At 35.7% G+C, this 21,243-nt stretch overlaps 2 protein-coding genes across 2 annotated transcripts; both read left to right on the top strand.

Annotated features, from left to right (window-relative positions):
• Nucleotides 1-5,683: 5,683 nt before the first annotated feature.
• LOC141296391 (NLR family CARD domain-containing protein 3-like) lies at nucleotides 5,684-11,657 on the top strand. Its single transcript, XM_073827640.1, has 7 exons — nucleotides 5,684-7,542; nucleotides 8,691-8,861; nucleotides 9,051-9,224; nucleotides 10,066-10,239; nucleotides 10,444-10,605; nucleotides 10,991-11,037; nucleotides 11,119-11,657. The coding sequence occupies exons 1-7, from the start codon at nucleotides 5,708-5,710 to the stop codon at nucleotides 11,655-11,657; spliced, it is 3,102 nt and encodes a 1,033-aa protein (XP_073683741.1). The 5' UTR covers nucleotides 5,684-5,707.
• Nucleotides 11,658-16,151: 4,494 nt separating this feature from the next.
• Nucleotides 16,152-20,467, top strand: LOC141296392 (NACHT, LRR and PYD domains-containing protein 3-like). Its single transcript, XM_073827641.1, has 6 exons — nucleotides 16,152-16,311; nucleotides 16,579-18,516; nucleotides 18,594-18,764; nucleotides 18,876-19,037; nucleotides 19,216-19,262; nucleotides 19,467-20,467. The coding sequence occupies exons 1-6, from the start codon at nucleotides 16,262-16,264 to the stop codon at nucleotides 19,997-19,999; spliced, it is 2,901 nt and encodes a 966-aa protein (XP_073683742.1). The 5' UTR covers nucleotides 16,152-16,261; the 3' UTR covers nucleotides 20,000-20,467.
• The last annotated feature ends 776 nt before the right edge of the window (nucleotides 20,468-21,243 follow it).

The raw sequence follows: 21,243 nt of genomic DNA, 5'->3' as shown, positions 1-21,243 counted from the left end.
TAAATCTTTCTCCAAACTGAAAAGTGTTTTAAAATATCTAAAGGGCACCAATTGATTCAACCTTCAATTCATTTGAAAAAATTCCATTCCGAAGGGGAAGCATATTTAAAGGCTTTAGTACCTAGTTTAGTTCAACCAGAAGGTACATTGAGATTATAATACAATTGTGAACAGTGAATAATTACCAACTGTTTTTGTTGAATCGGGCAGCAGTTTGCAATTTTCCTCGAACCTCAAGGGAGGACCAAGCAACTCTACTATATAATGTACAATGACGTGTTAATTGTTTACAAACAGTGATAAACCTTAAAGGGGTCATCCAATGCCCATTTTCCACAAGTTAATACGATGCTTTAGGGTCCAAATGAAAAGTTTGTAATATACTTTGATTAAAAATTCTCTATGGTAGTGTAAAAAAACACTAATTTTACCTGGTAAAAAATGCCTCTGTTCTCAGCAAGCGATATCAGTACCTGGCCTTTTAAATGATATGAACCTCTGCTCCCCAGTTCTGTGGGGCGTGTCATTATACAGCACACGGGGTGTTGCCTAGACAACAGTTGGGGGTTTAGTTGTATAGTTTGGGGGAAAATTACACTTGGGGGGCTTTGAAGACACTGTACAACCCCATCCATTTAAAATTTAATTTAAAAACCGGAGTTAGAGTACTGAGAGATCCGAACGCGATGTGTTTACTGTGTTTACTGTGGTAAATAGACGAACATGGTGTGTTTACTGTGGTAAAGAGAAGAACGCGGTCTGTTTACTGAGGCATAGCTGATTGAACAAGAGCAAAAAAGTCATCGGTAACATAACTTACTCCGTCCTTATATTGAAATACATAAATGTGAGTGTTATAGTCTTTACTCATGTGCAGTTGCGGGCTGTAAACACGTTTGCAGGTATTGCGTTAAGGTTACATCTTAATCATTAACAGACACCGTTTTAAACCATCCAGCGTAAACCTTTATAAACCTTGTTTATAAAGCAGTATGGTGAGAAATGATTTGTGTAAAGATGAACCCATTTAGATAGATCAGCGGTCACATTCCCTCAGTGCTGTCAGTTTTCACTTGGGGCAAGTCTATGCTAAAACACTACTATCTACCAACTATCGCAGGAACAGGCTCTGTTGGTGTTACGCCACAATGACAGGCATCTGAGAACGGCTCGATATGAGAAGAGGCAAATTATTTTACTACATTAAAAGAAAACTACTGGGTGGATCTTTATCATTCTAGGGTGGTTGTGTACACACACTCCCAACACAGATTTCAGTTCAAACAGCTTGTAAAAGTGCATGTGGCACCCGATGACCCCTTTAAGGCACTATGATACACAGCATCTAAAGAGGAAAGAAGATAAGATGGTGCGTTTTGGTACACTACATACATTAAATGAGAAACCAGACTTATTTCTAAAATAAAACCCTAACTTTTTCCTCAGTTTTTGTTTCAAATAATTAATATGTGACCCAAAATGTAATGTGTTATCAATTATAATATATATATATATATATATATATATATATATATATATATATATATATATATATATATATATATATTTATACTAAAGTAATCAAATTTCCTTGCAATGTCTGGAGGGCAGTCAAACTATCTGACACAGATTTAGAATTTGATAACAACATAAGTTTTGTTTTCTGAACATTTAAAACCAGCTTTAGGGTACAAAGTATACATTTTTTAAATTTAAACATTTAAATGACCAATCATTTCGCTAGATAAGACCCTTCTTCTATGGCTGGGATCGTTTAGAGCCCTTTGAAGATGCATGTAAACTGCATTTAGGATGTTCGAACTTGCGGGCATAATTGTCCAAGAGATAATTCCTAAAATGTTTTCCTCAAAAAACATATTGTCTTTACGACTGAAGAAAGAAAGGCATGAACATCTTGGATGACAACAGGGTGAGTGCATTATCTAAAAATTTTAGTTTCCATTCTGGAAGTGAACTTCTCTTTTAAGATCCAGTTGCGCTTGCACCATGGCGGATTCGCTATTTTCATGCACAAGGTTAAAGCATACTCAATAATAATCTTTTACATTATAATCCTTAATTTTTAATATTTTTAATATTTTAATATTTTTAATAAATTTTAATATTTGGCATGTTTGTGTGCTGCTGTGTGTCCCTGTGTGTATCCTCTGCATTAGGCTGAAACTAGCAAAAAAAAAAAAAAAACACTTGCGTCACACCTGGCAGGTGTATGATAGGGCCCATATTGTGCGTGTTTGTGTATTCTGCAGTTAGAACATTATTGTGTTCCAAATAGTTTATATAATTAAGTAATTTAATTAAATAGGCATCATTTAATGAGATCACAAACCTGGATTAGAGGTGGACATAAAAGGTGGAAAACCACTGTAAATGTTTATATATATCAAGACATGTTGTTGGCATCTTAGCATAGGTAAAGTGAGATTATTAGTATAAGCACATTTTTGTATTTGGATGAGATGTGACATATAGTCAGAAAACGAAATTCAAAAGAATATTGCTTCACCTGTGCATATGTTTTAAAAATGACTAACATTGTTCTCTTCTCTTACAGGTAAACAAACCAGTTGAACCAGTTTGTCATAAGAACTATTTAATCAGATGCCCTCTTTGTGTAAGGAAGAATGAGTGAGTGAAAAGCTGTTTGTCAATAACGTGAATAAGTTTGAGAACAGATCAGTTTAATGCTGCTATCTAGAGACAGAATGGATTTTTGAACTGAATAAAGTTTGTGTTTGATGATCTTCATTTTTGAAACAGAGGTAGGTTTGGAGAACACATGTATTTATTTATTTGTTTTATAAATGAATTCTCATGGATTGCCAAATCAATATGACTGAATGTGTACTGTGAATGTTTAAGTTTCAGTAAATACTCATTTATTACTGTAAGACAGAAATATTTCTGTCTTACTATAATATATGAGTATTTACTGAAGTCTTTTTATGAGACTGCCTTTTACTCTTGGCAGCCTTTAAGTTTCAGATTGACTTCTTTTTTTTTAACTGTTGAACTAACAGTGTTCAACAGGTGGTTATTCATCCAAAGCTTTGTGGTTCAAAACGTGAATCTGTTTGAGACCGTCTGAAAGTGAAGTTTGTTTTACTATATATTTTAATAATTTGTGGCATTTTTAGATTTTCTTGTTTGTCTGTGCAAGTTAATACAATTATTTATTTTATTGTTTATTTTTATTCAGCATTGCCTGTAAAATGAGTGTCAATGAGAAGAGAGAGAAGGATGATGTTCACACACACGAAGCAGCAGCTCTAGAACCCAGCTGTGTGTCTGTGAAGAGTGGCACATCCATGGATTATCCAATTCAGTTCAGTGATGGAGCAGTGGCTTCTGAGACTGAGTGAGTATAAAAAAATGTGTTGTGTGATGCAAAGAGAATATAATGTATAATATATAAATATATTGTTTTCTTACAATAAGGAATCTAATGGGGATTTGCACTCAAAAATCTGAATTCATTATTTTTATTAATCACATGGAAGAAAAAATACACTGCGTGTGAGGTTATTTTGGTGTATTTAACCATTATTTATGCCATTAATTCAAAGTTTTTTTTTAAATGATTGTGAACTGTGAATTCTGTCTTTGCGTGTAAAAAGGAAGAAAACTGGTTTACGTGTGCATGTCTGATAAATCATCAACATTGTTTTTTTTTGTTTGTTTTTTTGTCTCTATCTTATCTCTTACTTGAAAAGATAAGAAACAGGCTGATGGAGAAACTGAAACTATTTCAGCAGCAGACTTGCTTTAAAAGCATCACAATCATAAGATCTAAGATACTAAGATATGTTTTGGTTGACTGTGTGCAATGTTGGTCCTAACTGCTGCTTCTCAAACTAACACTAAACTATGGAAGCCTGTTTAAGTTTCAGATTTAAAATACAATACAACACAATCAATCTAATTGTGACTTCATACTTTATACTAATGGAACCAAAATACGACAATCCCACCAAAAAAAAGATGAATATGTGCTGCTTAAGTCAACAATTATGAGATACTTAAGGTCATAAATAAGTCATAATTGTGAGAGATAAAGAAATAATAATGAGAAATAAAGCCAGAAGGTTTAAAATATTTGCGTGATCCTGGGCTATGATTTCTGTCTTTCTGTCTGTGTTAGACACAACCAGTTTAGCCAGTTTAAAACACAAATGAAAGTGTTTGAGCAGTCTGATGGCATTGCATTTTTTAAGAATGTGAACAACATAAGGAGAGAAAAGGTGATTTAAATAAAACTTTTGCAGTCACACTGGAATAGATATTGAAATATTGCGTAAAGCTGTATTAAATTGGTTTCATATTTTAAAACTGTATTCGTTTTTATTAACGAATTTATATCTGTTTTGAAAAATAGTATAATGAAAAAAACAACTTGTCTTTCTATTTAGCAATTAAATATAAGTAAATTATTCATTATAACTCAGATTACTTCTAAATGTAATGTTTTGCAGTATCAACTTAAATACTGATTCTGTCATTTTGATTTTACAATTATTTGTAGCTCATATGCATTTTAAGTTCAGATACAGAGAATAAAAATATCCCCCTACAAAAATGTACTAAATACAATTGTCTATACAGTTACTGAAGCAAAATTTTAAACTTCAAAAAGAACTATAGTATAGAATTGAAGACATTAGTTTATTAGTGGATGAGATAAAGATTATGCAGCAGCATAATTGATATTTAAAAAAAATAATAATAGTTGAAAAAATATATAGAATATAATATACAATTTACTGAAAATACAGAGCATTCCAGTACAGTACCAAAACATACATCCCAATACCACAGGCTGATTAATCCCTTATGTGTGATGCAAATTGTGCAAGTAATGTATAAAGAAGTTTCTGTGATAGATTTATTGAGTCAAAGTCCATTTGAAGTTGGCTCCAGCATCCATGAAGACATATTGTGTGGTCAGAGGAATCATGTAATGTTTTGTCCTCTGGTGATACTGTGTTTGCAAAAAAACATTTATTTTAATATTATATGGCATAAGTATAACTGAAAAGTTTTTATTGTCTATTTCAAAAGTACTGCCTGTAAAATGAGTCTCTATGACAAAAGAGAAGAGGAGGATGTTCACACACATAAAGCTGCAGCTGTGTTTAGTTTTTTTGTGGGCAATCACTCAATTGCCAGTAATAACAAAAATACACCACATTTTTCATTGTGGTGTATTTTTCTTAGTACTGGCAATTGAGTGATTGCCCTACGAATTACAATAAGAATAATTACAACATTAGACTATCATGTCTCAGTCAGTGCCAGAAGTTCATGCAGATGGAGTTGTGCATAAAGAGCTGAATCATTTGAGACTGTAGAAATTCTAGAATGTGGTCCGATTCTAATTACAGATCTGATTGTGGTGTTTTTTTTTTTGCCATTTTTACATTTATTGGACAAGACAGTACAGCGTATTGACAGGAAGCAAAGTGGGAAAGAGAAGGAGGTGTAATTGGGAAAGACTATGAGTTGGGACTCAACCTTAGGTCACCTGAAGCGCAAGAAAGCTACATGTCTAAGAGCTGTTAACGAGGCTGTCAGCTCTGTCAATGCTTGAATATTTAAATTATTTTTGTATTTTAAAGCATCTTCAAAGTTTTTCTGTTGATCTCACTGTTTCTGTAGATTAAAGAGAGATGATGTGATCAGATCAGTGATGCCTCATCTGACCTGCACTGACTCACTGACTGACACTGACTGTCAGACCCTCGTCAGTCAGACATTAAAAGATAAACACAAAACCAGCATGAAGAACAAGTATGAGAGATTATCTGAGGGATCCAAACTAGGAGAGGATCAAACCCTCCTGAACAGGATCTACACACAGCTCTACATCATAGAGGGAGAGAGTGAAGGAGTGAATGAAGAACATGAGGTTTTACAGATGGAGAAAACAGCCAGAACACAAGACACTCCAATCAACTGCAATGACATCTTTGAACCATTACATGAACCAAGTTCTGAGGATAAAGACAAATTAAAGACTGTTCTTACTAAAGGCATTGCTGGAATTGGAAAAACCGTCTCTGTGCAGAAGTTCATTCTGGACTGGACTGAGGGAAAAGCCAATCAGGATGTAGATTTCATGTTTGTGCTTCCATTTCGAGAGCTGAACTTGATTAAAGATCGCCAGTACAGTCTTCACAGACTTCTGCTGGACTTTCATCCTGAACTTCAAGATCTGGACTTAAAGATTTATGAGAAGAGTAAAGTTGTGTTCATCTTTGATGGTCTGGATGAAAGCAGAATTACACTGATGTTTTCAGACAGACAGAAAGTTTGTGATGTGAATGAGTCTTCATCAGTGGGTTTGTTGATGTCAAACCTCATCAGAGGAGAGCTGCTTCCCTCTGCTCTCATCTGGATCACCTCCAGACCAGCAGCAGCCAATCAGATCCCCTCAAAATACATCAAGCGTGTGACAGAAATTCAGGGATTCAATGATCCACAGAAAGAGGAATATTTCAGGAAGAGAATCAGTGATGAGCATCAAGCCAACAGAATCATCTCACACATTAGAAGATCAAGAAGCCTCAATATCATGTGTCACATACCTGTCTTTTGTTGGATCTCAGCCACTGTGCTTCAAAACCTCCTGAAACAAGATGACAGTGCAGAAATCCCTCAAACTCTGACTGAAATGTACATCCACTTCCTGCTGACTCAGATCAACATGAGGAATCAGAAGTATTATGAAAAAGATCCAGAGAAATTCCTGAAGTCCAACAGAGATGTGATTATGAAACTTGCTAAACTGGCCTTCAATCAGCTGATGAAGGGCAATGTGATGTTCTATGAGGAGGACCTGATTGAGAGCGGTATAGACATCAGTGACGCCTCAGTGTATTCTGGGATTTGCACTGAGATCTTTAGGGAGGAATCTTTGATTCATCAGAGGAAAGTCTACTGCTTCATTCATCTGAGCTTTCAGGAGTTTCTAGCTGCTTTTTTTGTGTTTTACTCCCACGTAGACAAATATAAGAAAACACTGAAATTGTTTTTGAAAGAAGAATACCAGAAGCATCTGTATGAGCTACTAAAAGCAGCAGTAGATAAATCCTTACAGAGTGAAAATGGACACCTGGATCTTTATCTGCGGTTCCTGCTTGGCTTCTCACTGGAGTCCAATCAGAGACTCTTACAGGATCTACTGACTCACACAGTGAAGAGCTCAGAGACCATCAAGAGAATTGCACAGAACATTAAAGACAATATTAAGCGAGATGAACGTCTCTCAGCTGACAGATGCATCAATTTGTTCCTCTGTCTGTTGGAAGTAAAGGATCAGAATTTTTACAGCGAGATTCAGGAGTTTGTGATATCAGAGAATCACTCAGTAAAGAAACTTTCTCCATCTCACTGTTCAACAATAGCCTACATGCTTCAAATATCAGAGGAGGTGCTGGATGAGTTTGATCTGAAGAAATACAACACATCAGATGAGGGCAGAAGAAGACTGATACCAGCTGTGATGAACTGCAGAAAAGCTTTGTAAGTATTACTGTAGGTCACAAACTGAATGTTTGTTTTGTTGAAAGACAGTAACATTGTAATGCTTCCATCATGGCAATAATGTAACGGTGTCATCAGATGCAAAACTCACTTTTACATGTTGTTTTAACATAAATGTTTGTTGGCAGTGTGTGTGTACACAACCACCCTATGATAAAAATCTTTTTTATTTTTTTTATCTCTATAAATAATATCATCTATTTCAAATCAAGCCATTCTCAGCTTCTTTGGCAGGTCTAAGATAGGACACTACCATCCTATCTTAGACCTGCCCTGAGTGAGCTGTGAACAGTCCGAGCGCCATTGTTTTGACAACGGAGCAAGGACGTAAAAAAAAAAAGGCTCCTAAGCTATTGATATGTTTTATTGTTGGATTTAATAATGATCATAGCAGCCGTCATTTACTTCTGACATCTAAGCCGCCCACTGAAGCCGCAGAGGATTAACATTAACGTTTTTGAAGGGAATGCACCCTGCATTCCCGATCTACCTAAATGTGTCTATGCACAAATCATTTGTGATCCAGCTTCACCTACAGGAGAAGTGAGTATAAGGGTTTTATATGAATCTTTGCAAATCGCCTTTCCTAATAATGTGCTAGTTGGCAAGTTCACAGCTAAAGTAAACTGGATGGCTCGTCACCCCACAGAAGAGAGGGCCAGGTGAGCAGAGCTTATTATCATTTAAAGGCACATGCAACAAAACGGGTTGCTGTGAGAAGAGCTGATTTTGTCAAGGTAAAAAGGATATTGTTTTACACTACCATTGAGAAATTTAAACTATAGTATGTTATAGACTTTTCATTAAGACCCGAAAGAATGTGGAAAATAGGCATCTGATGTCCCCTTTGAAGGAAATGTAAAAGAAATCAGAAGCTGAAACTGTTGCAATGTCAGAAGTGTTTAGTTCCCCTCTATTCACTCCAAACAATGTCTAACCTCTTAGACTCAGAAAGAGAATATGAGCCTTGTGTCGGACTGTGAAGGGATCTTAAAATAATCTCCAGATACTCTTTAGCGTTATGCAGGGACACCTGTGTGACCCCACAGACTTTTCCACTGTGTATATCTTTCTAAACAGTGTTGCTGATCTCCCCTTTTTGAACCACATTTTATCCTGTGTTACAGACTTGCTGACTGCCATCTCACTGGGCAGTTCTATAAAAGTTTGTTTTCATGTATACAATCATCAAACTCGCTGAGAGAGCTGGACCTGAGTTACAATGACCTGCAGGATTTGGGTTTAAAGTTGCTCTCTGACGGACTGACGTGTTCACACTGTCAACTCAACGTACTGAGGTCTGAGATGTTTTTCAAAATATAATGTAATCCAGAAACAATATATTGACATATCAGGCCTATCTGTGCTTTTCAAAATATGAGGCAGCCACTTTTGTGTAATAAGAAATATAGTAGAAAGTAGTATTACCATGATTTGTGAAGATAAACAAGGATTTTATACTTTGCTTTATTCTTTTTTTAATAAAGATTTTCATGTTGTAAACTCACTGGTCGGTCGTGTAAAAGTTTGGCTTCATCTCTACAATCATCAAACTCCTCACTGAGAGAGCTGGAGCTCAGTAACAATAACCTCAGCGATTCAGGTGTGAAGTTTCTGTCTGATGGACTGAAGAGTTCACACTGTCAACTCAACATACTGAGGTAAGAAAAACAGACTAAGGATCACTTGGTTGTGAAATTAATAGGAATCATATGATGCTCATAGTCTCTAACAGTGGGATTTATTCTAACTGAGAACAGTGCTCCAGACTTGCCTAACAGGCCTCAAAGTCCAGAAATTATTTCCATAAAAGTCAAGCTGAATCACGTATTAGCTTAATGCCTGCACAAAGGCATACACAAAGACTGTCACTAAAATGCTGTGCGTTTCCATGCACCAAAAAAACATGACCTGTAAACAAATTTTACACCCCTTTCAACTGGATCACACAAAATCTGAAGACTTGTCATTCAAAGATCACATTTCTGCTTGGCAGTTTCTAAAACACACACACAAAAAAACTATGTAAATGCAGTAAGAAAATACAAATGGTAGGTTAAGAGTGATTCAGACAAGCACCTCCCTTGATGGCCTGAGTTCTGGAATTTAGAAAGATTTGGATTTCTTTGGAGCTCTCACATTTTGGTAGTAACACAACTTTGAAATGAAAGAAATTAAGACTTTCAGAACTATTTAATAAAATAATATTCTAATATTGATGATATTGACATGGTATGTTTTGATTCAGCTATAAAGTTCTTTAGCTGGAACCGTACAGCATGATTAAGGGCTTCCTTTGGTGATTATGTTACAGGCGATGGGTGTACTTTGAGAGGTGACCAGGGGTCTGTTAGAAATATAGTAACAGTGTTCACTCATTGTCCCTGGATTCCAAATTTTTTTTATTGTTGTTGTTGTTGCAATCAATGCCATGTGAAGAACAAAGAAAATACTATAACCCACCATTTTATTTATTGAACAATATTTCATTGTGTGTTTTAGACTTGCTTACTGTAAATTAACTGATCAGTGCTGTGAAAGTTTGTCTTCATCTTTACAATCATCAAACTCCTCACTGAGAGAGCTGGATCTGAGTAACAATGACCTGCAAGATTCAGGAATTAAGTTGCTCTCTGATGGACTGAAGAGTTCACACTGCCAACTTAACATACTGAGGTAAAAAAAAAAAAAGACAAAGATCATTCTAGGTTTGTGTAATTTATCAGCAGACCCCAGTGTGTCTGAAGACTTGTGGACGGTCTGATCTCCAGTGTCAGATGATGTAATGTAGACTCTGTGTGTGTGTGTGTGTGTGTGTGTGTGTGTGTGTGTGTGTGTGTGTGTGTGTGTGTGTGTGTGTGTGTGTGTGTGTGTTCATAGATTATCTGGCTGTATGGTGACAGAGGAAGGCTGTTGCTTTCTGGCTTCAGCTCTCAGTTCAAACCCTTCACACCTGAGAGAGCTGGATCTCAGCTACAATCACCCAGGACAATCATTAGTCAAGCTGCTCTCTGATTCAAACTACACATTAGAAAATCTCAAGTATGTTGAAAACTATCAAAACTGTTGCTAGTAAATGTGTCCAGTATAAAGTAATTGAAAACTATTATAAATAGTGGAGGAAATTGGGGAAAAACAAAAGGAGTGTTGACTTTCAGTTACAGTTTTATGTGTAAGGGTTATATATACTGTAAAGTTAAAAATGTAACCTTCAGTCACTCTTACTTAGCCTCTTGTTTATCTACATTTGTTGTTACTTCATATCTTAGTATTACCATAGTACAGGTCCAAATAAGCATTGTACTCTGTGGTATTTATTGTGAAAAAATATATTTAAGAAATTGCTTGCTACATTGTGTCGGTTCAGTAAACAGTGAAAGACTTTCTCTGATTTGTGTTCTTATTTTTGTTTGCTTCATTGTTATAGTGTGGCCCATGGAGGAGAATTCAGGATTACAAAAGGACTACAGAAATGTAGGTCACACACACACACACAAGACACATTGACTGTTGTTTTGTAGTATAAATGTTATAATCTGTCATATTTTGTGTTAGATGCATGCAATCTCACAGTGGATTTAAACACAACAAATTTGCGTCTTGCACTATCTGAGGAGAACAGAAAAGTGACACTTGTGAAAGAGGAGGAGAGGCAACTGTATCCTGATCATCCAGAGAGATTTGATGAGTGTTTTCAGGTTCTGTGTAAAGAGAGTCTGTCTGGACGCTGTTACTGGGAGGCTGAATGGAGCGGGTTTGCGGTTAATATATCAGTTGCATATAAAGGACTTAGTAGGAAAGTGATGAGTGATGACTGTAGGTTTGGATACAATAGAAAGTCCTGGAGTCTAAACTGTTATGATAACTGTTTCACTTTCAGACACAATAATCAGTGCACAGAAATTCCAGTCCCTTCAAATACCTCTAAAAGAGTAGGAGTGTATCTGGACTGGTCAGCCGGCCGTCTGTCCTTCTATAGCATCTCTGACACACACAAACTTACACACTTACACACATCCAACACTATGTTTACTGAACCCCTCTATGCTGGATTTGGGGTTGATTATGGCTCTTCAGTGTCTCTGTGTGATTAAACAGCATCCTATGAGAAACAGCTGAGACACACAGATGATAAAAAGAAAGACGCCTTTGTCTCACATCTCTGTTTTTAACTCAGACAGCTGTAAAGTTTTTCTCTTGTAATCCTAATTTCAATTTTTATATAGAACCACACATACTTCGACTTCGGTCTAAATAAGACACACCACAAAATCTACTGTGTTTTACATACAGAAATTTGAATGTGGCTCATCAGGAGTTTTGTCTTTATGAATCTTTGAGTGCCACCTGGAGGAAGATTAGTGTCTCACTCACAGGGAACAGTTCTGTAACTATGGTAACTGAGGGTAGGTCAGAGCTCATCTAAACACACTTCTTTATAAATGTTAAAGGCTGTGGAGCTCATCTTATGCTAAATGTGAAAGGTCGACATCCCTTCCTGATCTCTCATTCTCACAATCACAGTCTAACTGATTGTTTAATAGAGTTGAAGATTTCTTTTGATCTTGTTCCTTTCAAATTCCCACAGACATTTAAAAAAAGTTATAAATGTTCCTTTTTATGTTTATGTTAATAAATCAGTGGAAATAATATGATATTTACTCCCAAAATGCTTTTCATGGTACTTTACTTATAAAATAAGGATTAGCACTGTCAGATACAAAAAAGTCAAATACACTAAAAAAAAAAAAAATGATTCTACCACACTGTACAGTTAATTTAAAAAAATCTTTTTCATTTAACACCATTGTGTTAGGTTTCCCATTTAAACAATTGCATTGTGTTAAACTGATTTGAAACAGTTTCGTTTTGGTTCAACTCAATATTTTCATTTTGAAAGAACGTATTTCAATTAAGTAGAGTTGAGAGTACATAAATTATTTTACTTGTGTAACTAGGAAGTGGATTTCCCCTTCCCATCATGCTTTGCACACGGCTGGATAAGGAGAGTAAATGTTGAAATAAAATTTTATTTTATGCATTTTTTTAATAAAATGATAAAATTGGGAGACTTGTTAATGTTTAATGTTCTTTTATGTTTGTATTTAAAACAGTTTCTGGTATGGTAGTGTTTTTGGGGGTTACCATTGTGGTGAATGCATAGAGCATGTGCTTGGGTTGAGGACCTGATAACATAAGTTAAAGTTGTTTTAATAATAAAATAAACAACTACTTTGGGCATGCCATGGATGTAACAAAGCCATCTTATGGCTAATGCCTAATAAGTTGGTTAATGCCTAAAGTTAAGTAAATCCAATGTATCATTTTTTGAGCGTAGAAGAATTTCTGCCTAGTTATTTGTTTTCCAGTTAAATGTTTTAGATTGAGTTCAACAAGCATACAATAATTACTTCATAAACGTATCAATTTCATTGAAACTATATTTGATCAAATTGAGTTGGCCCAACTCAATTACATTTCATTGCATGAATTTGTTTTTTATGAGTTGGGGTCACACATATTTATTGGATGGAAATCCTGCCCTCAATTAAATTGAGTTCATCCAATGACTTTTTGAGTGTATGTATAACATTGTCAAATCTAGCATTGACTTTAATATTAAATATTTTGAATTTTTTTTAATATTTTAACTTTTTTTTACAGTTTCTTCAAAAGATAAATGTTTACATACATTTATATATATATTTGTATATATTTGAATCTATATGAAGTATTGTTATGTAAGCTTTTCTGTTCTCTGTATTAGTGTCTCCTCAGAAACCTTTATAATGTTGAGTTATATAGTTATGTCTCCTCAGAAACCTTTATAATGTTGAGTTATATATGCATTTCTCAATGTATCTACATTTATAGACTTTCTTTTAATAAAGGCAGCGTTATTATTCAACTTTCATATGCAGCCTTAATTTTTTGCCATTAGGAAACCATTATTATATCATCAGTTATTATCATCTACTCTATAGATCATCTACTCTCTTATGGTAATTGATGACCTGTTACCAGTGTGACCACAAATAATTAAACAGAATCCTTTATGGAGAGGGATCATTTTCAATGATGTTACATGAAAGACCTCACACTTTGAACAGCTCAATTTTAACACATTAAGACATTAAAGTTTGGTATTTTAAAGGAGTAATTCACTTTCAGAACAAAAATTTACAGATTGTCATCCAAGATGTTCATGTCTTTCTTTCTTCAGTCGTAAGGAAATTATGTTTTTTAAGTAAAACATTTTAGGACTTCTCTCCATATAATGAACTTCTATGGTGCCCCCGAGTTTGAACTTCCAAAATGCAGCTTCAAAGGGCACCAAACGAGCACAGCCGAGGAAAGAAAATGATGGGTTATTTTATATATATATATATATATATATATATATATATATATATATATATATATATATATTAGGGGTGGGCATAGATTAATTTTTTTAATCTAGATTAATCTAGATTAAATCTTGGAATTAATCTAGATTAATCTAGATTAAAATGGCTAATTTGAATTCTGCTGAAGGCATTCAAAATATGTGTGCTACCCAAATAATGACTTAAAGTCTTTGAGAATGGATCATAAAGCTCATAAAGCTGTTCTATGATAATTTGTTGATGAAAATAAATTATGTTCAATTAGATGTACTTGTGTTTACTAACTAACTAACAATGAAATTATTTTTTCTACCTATTAGATTGTGTTTTTTTAACGTCAACACCTACCCAGCCCATTACATGTTACACCGTACTTTTATTTTGACAGGTTGCCGTGAAGTTTCTGTGTCATACAGTATGATATGATGCTAGTTTTCTCAAATGAAACGGTATAAGTGACACTCACAGCAGTTTGGGAGATTGAGTTTATCTGTTCATGTGAGATGAAAATGCCAAAAATTACCGGGAGCATCATGTGTGTTTCAGTATGCGTGTAGTAAAAGCTCGTCTCCATCATGCATACATACAGCTAGGCAAACGGAACATACCGGATTCATATTAAAACGGTCTTTTTGCATTTCAGTTTTCACATACACTAGTCCATATCGCGATTTGAATTAAGTGACTGACCAACATTTGATTTACGAATCCAAAAAACGACGAATTTACGTGGCATTTCGCGCTATAGTAGATTCGGTTTTTATGAATGGAGGACGACGCGACCCCGTCTGTGTTTTGGCGGAGGAGACATAAAAGCGCGACCATATTCTACAGTCTTCGGTATACATCCGCGTTAAACTATCAAGGTGAAAGTCATCATAGCTTGCGTAGTTTAGACCCAGCTCCCAACCCAAATTTGAGAATAGATTAACGGCGATATTTTTTTTATCGCGCGATAAGAGTTTCACGTTAACGCAGCACGTTAACGCCGATAACGGCCCACCACTAATATATATATATACTTTTAACCTCAAATGCTCGTCTTGTCTAGCTCGGCAAGATAGTATGTAAGTTGTAATTGTTTTAAGAAAATAACTGATCGTTTCGCTAGATGAGACCTTTCTGCCTGGCTGGGATCATTTAGAGCCCTTTAAAGCTGCATTTAAACTGCATTTTGGAAGTTCAAACTCGGGGGCACCATAGAAGTCCATTATATGGAGAGAAATCCTGAAATGTTTTCCTCAAAAAACAAAAAAATTTTACGACTGAAGAAAGAAAGACATAAACATCTTGGATGACAAGGGGGTGAGTACATTATCTGTAAATTTTTGTTCTGAAAGTGAACTACTCTTTTAAGGTCAAATGAGTGTGATATCTAGTGCAGTACGTTCATCATGCACCGGAGGCCTCTGTCATCCGCTTAACAAACTGGACCATTCACTATTCATTTGCTGTAAACTGTAGATATTTTGTTCACGTATTTCAAGATATGTTGTTGTCATCTTAGCATCTTTTATGTTTGTATTTGGATTAGATGTGAACATATTCAGAAATAAAGAAAACTGCTTCACCTGTGCAGGTGTTTCACTCACACACCCAACATTGTTTTCCTTGCTAGCTGGTGAATGTTTAACCAAGATTACCTATTTGTCAAAAGTGAAGCAACAGACTCCATTTTGTTAAAGGATGAAGTGTTAAAGTGAACAACTTCAGGTGAGAAAAGCTGTTTGTGGATAATGTGAATCAGTTTGAGAGATCAATTTAATGCTGTTATCTAGTCACAGAATAGATTTATGAACTAAATGAAGTTTATGTTTGATGATCTTCAGGTAGGTTTAAAACAATATGTTTCTTTATTCTCATTCAATGGTAAATCAGTATGAATTTACATGTGTAAACACACACATATATATATATATATATATATATATATATATATATATATATATATATATATATATATAAATATGTTTTCAAAACTATTGAAATGGGGTTTAAATTAAACAGCTTTTCATTGATTATTAATCCAAAGCTTTATGACTTAGAGTATGATTGTGTGTGGGAGTCTTTTAGAAAAGTATAGTTTGTTTTAGTACATATTTCGATATTGTGTGGCATAAGAACTCTTAAATAAGTTTACATTTTTGTTTTTTCTCCTATTTGCCTACATTAGTTAATTCAGTTTTCTGTTTACAGCACTACCTGTAAATTAATGTTTATGAGAAGAAAGAGGCGGAGGAGGATGTTCACACACACATAAAGCAGCATCTCCAGAACCCAGCTGTGTGTCTGTAATAAGTAACACATCCATGGATTGTCCACTTCAGTTCAGTGATGAAGCAGTGACCTCTGACCCTGAGTGAGTATAAATGTGTTTTTGGACCTGCTGAAGTGGAACTTCTAATGAAACATTTCTAAAGATTGTTAATCTTCAGTGAGCATAGGAAGGTTGTGCAGGGTTTTACATATTTTATGATTATTATTTTTGAACTGACAGTTCTGTGTGAATGTGGCATTATTTAAAATTAGAGCTCAGAGTTTAGAGTGCTGGAACATTTAAATTATTTTTTCAGTTTTAATGTTCTATATGTTCATAGTGCTTCTGTTCAACTCACTGTTTTTGCAGAGAGAAAATAAATGATGTCATAAGTTTAGTGAAGTTCTACCTGACGTGCCTCATCTCATACTGTTGGACAATCCTGGGGTGGCACAACACAGATGGAGTCCTACAGATAAACACACTGTTGGAGGAAACTGCAGACCTGCAGCATGATTCTCACCAATCAGTAGATGATGTCCTGCAAAGACTCAAAGACAAATACAAAGCCAGCATGAAGAATAAGTACAAGAGATTATTTGAAGGTGAAAACCAAACCCTCCTGAACAGGATCTACTTACAGCTCTACATTATTGAGGGAGAGAGGGAAGGAGTGAATGAAGAACATGAGGTTTTACAGATGGAGAAAACAGCCAGAACACAAGACACTCCAATCTACTGCAATGACATCTTTAAACCTCCACCTGAGTCACAGTGTGCAGAGAAAGACCAAATCAAGATCGTACTTACAAAAGGCATTGCTGGAATTGGAAAAACCATCTCTGTGCAGAAGTTTATTCTGGACTGGACTGAGGGAAAAGCCAATCTTGATGTAGATTTCATGTTTGTGCTTACATTTCGAGAGCTGAACTTAATTAAAGATCACCAGTACAGTCTTCACAGACTTCTGCTGGACTTTCATCCTGATCTTCAAGATCTGGATTCAAAGATTTATGAGGAGTGTAAAGTTGTGTTCATCTTTGATGGTCTGGATGAAAGCAAAATCACAATGATGTTTTCAGACATTGAGCAAGTTTGTAATGTGAATGAGTCTTCATCAGTGGGTGTGTTGATGTCAAACCTCATCAGAGGAGAGTTGCTTCCCTCTGCTCTCATCTGGATCACCTCCAGACCAGCAGCAGCCAATCAGATCCCCTCAAAATACATCAACCGTATGACAGAAATCAAGGGATTCAGTGAACCTCAGAAGGAGGAATATTTCAGGAAGAGAATCAGTGATGAGTATCAAGCCAGCAGAATCATCTCACACATTAGAAGAACAAGAAGCCTCCACATCATGTGTCACATACCTGTCTTTTGTTGGATCTCAGCCACTGTGCTTCAAACCCTCCTAAAACAAGATGACAGTCCAGAAATCCCTCAAACTTTGACTGAAATGTACATCCACTTCCTGCTGACTCAGATTAACATGAGGAATCAGAAGTATGATGAGAGAGATCCAGAGAAACTCCTGAAGTCCAACAGAGATGTGATTGTGAAACTTGCTAAACTGGCCTTCAATCAGCTGATGAGGGGCAATGTGATTTTCTATGAGGGGGACCTGAGAGAGAGCGGCATAGACGTCACTGACACCTCAGTGTATTCTGGGATCTTTAAAGAAGAATCTGTGATCCATCAAAGGAAAATCTACTTCTTCATACATCTGAGCTTTCAGGAGTTTCTAGCTGCTTTATATCTGTTCTACTACCATGCAGACAAAAATGAGGAATCCCTGAAGTGGTTTCTGAAGAAAAGATATCAGTGTTACAGTCGGAAAAACTCTCTGTATGAACTACTAAAAGCAGCGGTTGATAAATCCTTACGGAGTGAAAATGGACTCCTAGATTTTTTTTTGCGGTTCCTGCTGGGTGTCTCACTGGAGTTCAATCAGAGACTCTTACAGGATCTACAGACACGTGCAGTGAGCAGCTCAGAGACCAAGAGAATGACACAGTACATTAAAGACAAAATAAAAGGTGAAGAACGTCTCTCAGATCACGGATGCATTAACCTGTTCCTCTGTCTGCTGGAAATGAAGGATCAGACTCTGTACAGAGAGATTCAAGAATTTGTAAAATCAGAGAATGACTCAACGAAGAAACTCTCTCCGTCTCACTGCTCAACAATAACCTACATGTTGCAGATATCAGAGGCAGTGCTGGATGAGTTTGGTCTGAAGAAATACAACACATCAGATGAGGGTAGAAGGAGACTGATACCAGCTGTGGTGAACTGCAGAAAAGCTATGTGGGTATAATTTACTGATCTAGTCAAGTAAAGTAAAATATGATTGCCAGTCAGTTGAATTTAATCCTATGTTACAGACTTGCAGACTGCAGTCTCACTAATCAGTGCTGTGAAAGTTTGTCTTCATCTTTACAATCATTAAATTCACTGAGAGAGCTGGACCTGAGTCACAATGACTTGCAGGATTCAGGAGTGAAGCTTCTGTGTGATGGACTTAAGAGTTCACACTGTCAACTCAACATACTGAGGTAAGAAAACTGTTACTTCTCAGTATCTGTGATCTGAGAAAAAAGTGCTACAGAAATCTGAACACTCTAGTCTCAGGTGAAGTGATGTTGAGTGTTTGTGTGTGTTTGTAGATTATCTGGCTGTATGGTGACAGAGGAAGGCTGTTGTTATCTGGCTTCGGCTCTGAGTTCAAACCCTTCACACCTGAGAGAGCTGGATCTGAGCTACAATCACCCAGGACAATCATTAGTCAAGCTGCTCTCTGATCCAAACTACAGACTGGACAAACTCAAGTATGTTCAACACTAATAATCATCAACATCTGTGTTTGTACATGTGTGCACTATAAAATCAAAAATCAATCAAAAACTCAACCTCAATGAAAAAATCAAAAACTCATATGTCAATTCAACCATTTTATATTTATATTGAATCTTCATTATGTAAGTGTGATATATTTTGCTTTTATAGTGTGGATCATGGAGGAAAGTTCAGAATTACAGCAGGACCCCAGAAATGTAGGTCACATGTGTTTAGCTGTCTGAAATTGTTCCCTGATCGCACACCAACCAAAATCTCACAAGAACCTTTGGATTTTAAGGTTTAAGTATTTGTACTGTGGGGCTAGTTGGGAGATCCTTTACACACGGGAGAAATTTACACACCTTATATATTGTTGTTTTTTGTGCTATGAAATTTATAATCTCGTTTCTTGTGTTCAGATAACTGTGATCTCACACTGGATTTAAACACAGCAAACACTCGCCTTGCTCTGTCTAAGAATAACAGAAAGGTGATTTATGTGAAAAATAAGCAGCCATATCGTGATCATCCAGCAAGATTTGATGAGTTTCAGCAGGTTCTGTGTAGAGAGAGTCTGTCTGGACGCTGTTTCTGGGAGGCTGAATACAAGGGGAAGGCTGATATTTCAGTGGCATATAATGGAATCAGCAGGAAAGGATGGAATAATGACTGTTGGTTTGGATACAATGAAAAGTCCTGGAGCCTGTCCTGTTTTAATGACAGTTTCACTGCCAGACACAATAATACAAGCACAGTCACATCTGCCCCTTCAAGTGACTCTAAGAAAGTAGGAGTGTATCTGAACTGGTCGGCCGGCACTCTGTCCTTCTACAGTGTCTCTGAAACAAATACACTCACACACTTACACACATTCAACACCACATTCACTGAACCCCTCTATGCTGGATTTGGGCTTGCTTATGGCTCTTCAGTGTCTCTGTGTGAGATTTAACATACTCCCTGGAGAAACAACTAAGACACAAATTTAATAGTTCTAATATGCAAACATGTTTTTATAGCCATTTGAATGTGGTTCAACAAGAGTGTGTCTTTTTGAGTCTCAGAGCGCCACCTGGAGGAAGATAGTTCTTAGCAAGCTTGCTCTGTTACTATAGTAACTGAGGGTCGTCAAAGCTCATCTTCTAAACACATTTCATCAAAATGTTAAAGGCTTTGGAGCTCATCTTACACTCTATGTGCAAGGTGGATTTCTTTTCCTAATCACTCAATCTCACAATTAAAGTCAAACTGATTGTTCAATAGAGTTGAAAATGTGATCAAACTCATGTCAGATTTAGTCTTTTTGAGACTCAATAATCAGGAGAGTTATCATCTTGAGCTGAGCTCAACATTATTATTGACTGATATTTTATTGTCAAATTATGCATTTTGTCATGTTTATTCCAAATACCCAAAGCAATTTACATAAATGTTATTATTAGCATTGTCCTTTTTAAATTAATTGCCAATTAAATGTGTTTTCAACAACAACAACAACGAAAAAGTTTTTCATGTTCACTCATATTTCAAAATCTGTCACATGCAAATGTAACGTCATTATAATGTCAGGTGTTTCTTTTAAACATTTGTAAATTTAGTACCTAGCAATGTTTCTGTTTTACAAATCAATGGCAAGTGAAATCGTAGGACATGTTTGATCAGTAATATTTCAAGGTCAAACGTGTTTGAATCCAGTACAGTATGTTAATCTTACCACCAGATGGCTCTGTCACCTGATTATTGACTCTAATATGCATCACAATTCAACATTCTCACAATTAGGCTATTCATTACCTAATATTTTAAGTATTGGTAATAATTCAGTTCTATATCTATGCAAATTGATTTCGATATCATGAATACATGAGCGCAGAGAAATCTCAAAAGGTTGAAGGGTTGAAAGTTGGATAAATAAGCTTTTAACTGATGTATGGTTTGTTAGGACAGGACAATATTTTGCTGAGATACAACTATTTAAATATCTGGAAAACGAAGGTGCAAAAAAAAAAAAATCTAAATATTCCGAAAATCGCCTTCAAGTTGTGCAGATTAAGTTCTTAGCAATGCGTATTACTAAATTTAATACTTAATTTCTGTACAATGTGATATGTGATATGTCTCATTGCAAACTTTATCACTGACATCTGTGACTTTCTTTGTCTATCTGTATTTATAAGCCTGATGTCTTTTGGAGAT

The sequence above is a fragment of the Garra rufa genome, chromosome 21 (genome assembly GCF_049309525.1).
Source record: "Garra rufa chromosome 21, GarRuf1.0, whole genome shotgun sequence".
Taxonomy (NCBI): domain Eukaryota; kingdom Metazoa; phylum Chordata; class Actinopteri; order Cypriniformes; family Cyprinidae; genus Garra; species Garra rufa.
The sequence above is the reverse complement of the archived record's forward strand: the minus strand, read 5'-3'. Positions and strand labels throughout refer to the sequence as shown.

Coding starts and splice junctions, on each gene's coding strand:
- LOC141296392 (XM_073827641.1), top strand. CDS start 16,262: ATGGATTGTCCACTTCAGTTCAGTGATGAAGCAGTGACCTCTGACCCT. Junction 18,765..18,875: donor TGTCAACTCAACATACTGAG/GTAAGAAAACTG, acceptor GTGTGTTTGTAG/ATTATCTGGCTGTATGGTGA. Junction 19,038..19,215: donor TACAGACTGGACAAACTCAA/GTATGTTCAACA, acceptor TTGCTTTTATAG/TGTGGATCATGGAGGAAAGT.
- LOC141296391 (XM_073827640.1), top strand. CDS start 5,708: ATGCCTCATCTGACCTGCACTGACTCACTGACTGACACTGACTGTCAG. Junction 7,543..8,690: donor ATGAACTGCAGAAAAGCTTT/GTAAGTATTACT, acceptor CCTGTGTTACAG/ACTTGCTGACTGCCATCTCA. Junction 11,038..11,118: donor TACAAAAGGACTACAGAAAT/GTAGGTCACACA, acceptor ATTTTGTGTTAG/ATGCATGCAATCTCACAGTG.